The following is a 3,879-nucleotide window of genomic DNA, read 5'->3' as shown; positions in this document are numbered from 1 at the left end:
AGTATTTACCTAATTTTAATCCTTGAAAGTTGCGAGAAAATTTCGGTTAAACCTAAAACTCTTTAACTTTCCTTTTTTGCATCTGCAGTGGAAAATTTTTGATTTAACCAAATTCCTTATTTTCTCTAATTCCGGTCATTTTATATTTTACATATGTATATTTTATGCAGCAAAGATGCTCAATATCACAATGCCAAAAAATAATATTAAGCATATTTATATGCATAAAAAGGATTTGACTTATTATAATACATACAATAAAATTAAATTAAGCATTTCTTTCATTATATTATAAATATAAGGATGATACCATTTATCAAATCCTAGTCAACTAAATGTAAATATACACTAATAGTCGTAAATTAATTTTTAAGCTGAAACATATCTATATATGTTATAACAAGAAATCAAAAATATTTGTGATATATTTAAAATCAATCTATTTTAACCGCACCGTATATTTTTCGGATAAAGCTATAAGCGGAAAAAAAGCCAATTGTTCCGGTCAGTAGCCAAAAGGTTAGTACCATAATTCCTGAAATGATGTATAAAATTATTATTTAAATATTTTAACATAAGTTAGGAAAGAGCGCACCTGTATAACTCAAGTAGAGGAGCGTAGGAATGAATTCAGTAATCTCCAGTTTGGTAAAAAAATAGAAAATGCTATAGAATAACACATACACAGCCGAACCACCAGAAACGATAAAGCTTCTCCACCACCAGCGGTAATCCTATGAAATATAAAATATATATTAGTTTCTTGGTTTGGTTTTAATTTTTTTTTATGAAAATGTATTACCTCTCCACATAATTGAAAATATGTCATAACTATTGATATTTGACCACAGCTGACAACTAATATACAAAATACGAGAAAGAGGAAACCGAACAAATAATAGAATTGGTTTTGCCAAATAGCAGTGAAAACGAAAAACAATTCAATGAAAACCGCTCCGAAAGGTAAAATTCCCGCCATTAACGTACTGAAATATAAACATTAAATTATTAAATTTGGTAAGTAATTATGATTTTTACCTAAGCACAACATTCATGTACCAGTGCTGTGTGGGAACTTGTCTTGGTATCATATTGGTTCGGACAGGATGTTGGTATGGCTGCTTTCGATAGCCAAAGTAGTATCCTAAATAGACCAAGGGAACTGATATTCCAAACCACAAAAGCAGTAACGAAATCATTGTGGTGAATGGGACTGCGCCACTTGAATGTTTGTCCCATATAAAGAAATTTATTATAAACCCGGTTCTATAAAAAAAGTGACATCACGTTTAAATTATAATTTTTATACAAAATATACCCAAAAACAATTCCAGGATATAAAGTAGCAGTTAGAAATGCCGAACGTTTCCATTCTCGTCCTTTCATAGTTTTATAAAGACGTGCAGAAAAGTATCCAGCAATCGTTCCCATGAAAACGTACATAAAAATGCCTGAAGTCATTAAAGCTCCTCGGGAAGACGGTGACAACATTCCAAGCATAGCGAAAACTACAATAAACTTATTACTTATATTTAATTTAAAATATAACACTATTAAATGATTAGACAACACTAAAAATCGAGAAAATACAAAAAACTGAAACATTATTTTGAAAAATTAGTGGCATAAAAACAGATAATTTATGGTCTTCAAAGAACTGCCTGTCAAAGAGCTTTCTTATTGGTCAATCACTTGGTGCTAATAGGATATATTTCGCTACCACAAAAGTCGAATAGAAGGCTGTTTTTAAAGTAATTACTCTAAAAAAGTGTGATTTGATTCGCTAACTATCGAAATAATAAGGATTCTTGCTTACAAACACAAGTTAATTGGATCACTAAGCATGTTATATAGCGAGGCAAAGGATTAATATATTTAGTAGAAAAAACGCAAACTTACATATTGTTATTAATGCCATGAAAAATATCTGTATTCCGCTGCCGATAACTGCAGAAAACAGACGCGTATTTCTCGGAGGACGAAAGACGTCACCATGGACCAACTTCCATCCCGTTTCCTCTAGCGTGTCCTCTATGTTGTCATCAGTGTTGTAGCGTGCGATATCTCGACGAAGAGTCCGTATCATAATCATAGTTAATATACCTACAAACAATTATATTGATTTTAATATTAAATGAAATATAATTTTCTGTAAACCTGAAAGAAAAAATACAACCACGAGCGAGTTGATAATGCTAAACCAATGAATTTGGACGTCTTTCATTCCAAGATATATATCCCATCTAGAAGCCCAGCTAACTTTGGATTCTTTCCACTCTACAGAATAAGTAAAATATAATTTTGTATTCGAAATTGGATTTACCTAAAATAAATAGAAAAAATTACTTATGTAGTTGTTTAATAACTTTGAATATATTGTGGTATTACCGTTTGCGGTCTTGCATTATCCGGAAAATTACAAGAATCGCCCTCGAATTTTATATCTTTATAATTGACTGAAGCGGTCTCAACCTCAAAACCAACTACGCGATATTTGTTTCTACATCAAACAGTGATTAAGAAGTAATCAAGGAAAACGAAAAACAAAACTTACTTTGTGTGCATATGGTATGATATAATAAATTTTAAGTGATTGTTAATATATATATTTTCACCCTCAATTTGTCCTAAACGGTACCCATGCTCGTAAGTTATTTCATTGGGATTATTAACATTTGAGATTCTAGTAGCTACGGGCAAGTTATCAACCAGCCTAAAATAAAAAGTTTTCACAGGTGACAATAAATGTATATTATAGGACAGTTATCTTACAAATGAACAAAATACTCATGACGTATCCTCTCTGCAACTATAGCTGATTGATCTTTGTCCCAATTCATAGGCTGATCCTTTTTGTGACATAGTAACTTACAATTAATGTTTTCAGCCATACGAACATCATAGGGTGTATTTACTATACGATCGCCTCGGAGAACTTCACCCAAATTTTCTGATTTATATATTAAAGTACCATTTTTGGGCAAGCAGAATTGAAGTGAATAATACTGGTAAGGCAACTGGGTCCGACTACTTGTCATTTTTACAGCTTTAACATCGATTTTTTGACCCATAGAAAATTCGACGGGCGCAACACCCGGCACATAAAAACCTTCGCCAAACGATAGCGAAATCAGAATCATCAATAATCGGCCAAGAGTGAATTTGCACTAAAACAATGTTAATTAAAGAAAAAATGCAGAGAAAGATATGTTTTAATGACATTTTAAAATGTAAAATATAAAAAATTGTGTTTAACGTGTCATCACAGATCATATATTATTATTTTTCGACTGAAGACAAGCCCTATAATTGTCAAAGTTACTTTATGCTAAATACCCTAATGCAAGTGTTGAAAAAATCCATTTGGAAAACCTTTTTTAAATCGAATTTAAAACTTTCTTCACTTCGTATCTGAATCTTAATCTAAAATTGTATTAACTTTTATTCTTCTTCGACATAACCAGTCACAATGGATATATCGTCACTTCGCGTTCACACAGAAAACTTTTGTTCCTTAAACTCGTTTTTTCATTGTTGTCAATTGATAGAGCTTTATCTTATGGATGTTCTTCAGAGAAAACCTCACAGCTGATTTGTGATGTTATTTTTCTTCAAATCTCGTAAGAATTTGCTTTAAACCAAAACAAACAAAAAAAGAAATAAAGAAATAGATCACAACCTTCCTTATGCTGAGGTTGTATGTTAAAGTTCAAATACTTTCGATTTCCTCACAAATTTGCGATGCATGAAAGTAAACCTCACAATACAAAATTGGTTGTGTTTGTCTTGTTAATTTCAATATTTTTATAGAAATTTGCAATTATTTTATTAAAATTGAATGGAAGAACTATTTTTTGTTTTTGTGACCTTGTTGACTAG

General features: G+C 31.1%; 1 protein-coding gene across 2 annotated transcripts; it reads right to left on the bottom strand.

Moving 5' to 3' along the window:
* Positions 1-416: 416 nt before the first annotated feature.
* Positions 417-3,447, bottom strand: LOC108966647 (transmembrane 9 superfamily member 4). 2 transcript variants are annotated; one of them, XM_018929660.1, is made up of 11 exons: positions 3,337-3,447; positions 2,773-3,167; positions 2,555-2,713; positions 2,389-2,500; positions 2,158-2,323; positions 1,900-2,103; positions 1,319-1,508; positions 1,039-1,266; positions 803-986; positions 596-734; positions 417-535 (listed from the first exon to the last, which is right to left on the bottom strand). In XM_018929660.1, the coding sequence occupies exons 1-11, from the start codon at positions 3,361-3,363 to the stop codon at positions 435-437; spliced, it is 1,905 nt and encodes a 634-aa protein (XP_018785205.1). In that variant the 5' UTR covers positions 3,364-3,447; the 3' UTR covers positions 417-434. The 2 variants fall into 2 exon arrangements, with proteins under 2 accessions (XP_018785205.1, XP_018785206.1); XM_018929661.1 differs by having other exon boundaries at positions 3,373-3,397.
* Between the last annotated feature and the right edge of the window lie 432 nt (positions 3,448-3,879).

The sequence above is a fragment of the Bactrocera latifrons genome, unplaced genomic scaffold (assembly GCF_001853355.1).
Source record: "Bactrocera latifrons isolate USDA-ARS-PBARC rearing strain unplaced genomic scaffold, ASM185335v1 scaffold_1689, whole genome shotgun sequence".
NCBI lineage: Eukaryota > Metazoa > Arthropoda > Insecta > Diptera > Tephritidae > Bactrocera > Bactrocera latifrons.
This window is presented reverse-complemented; position numbering and strand designations above follow the sequence as displayed.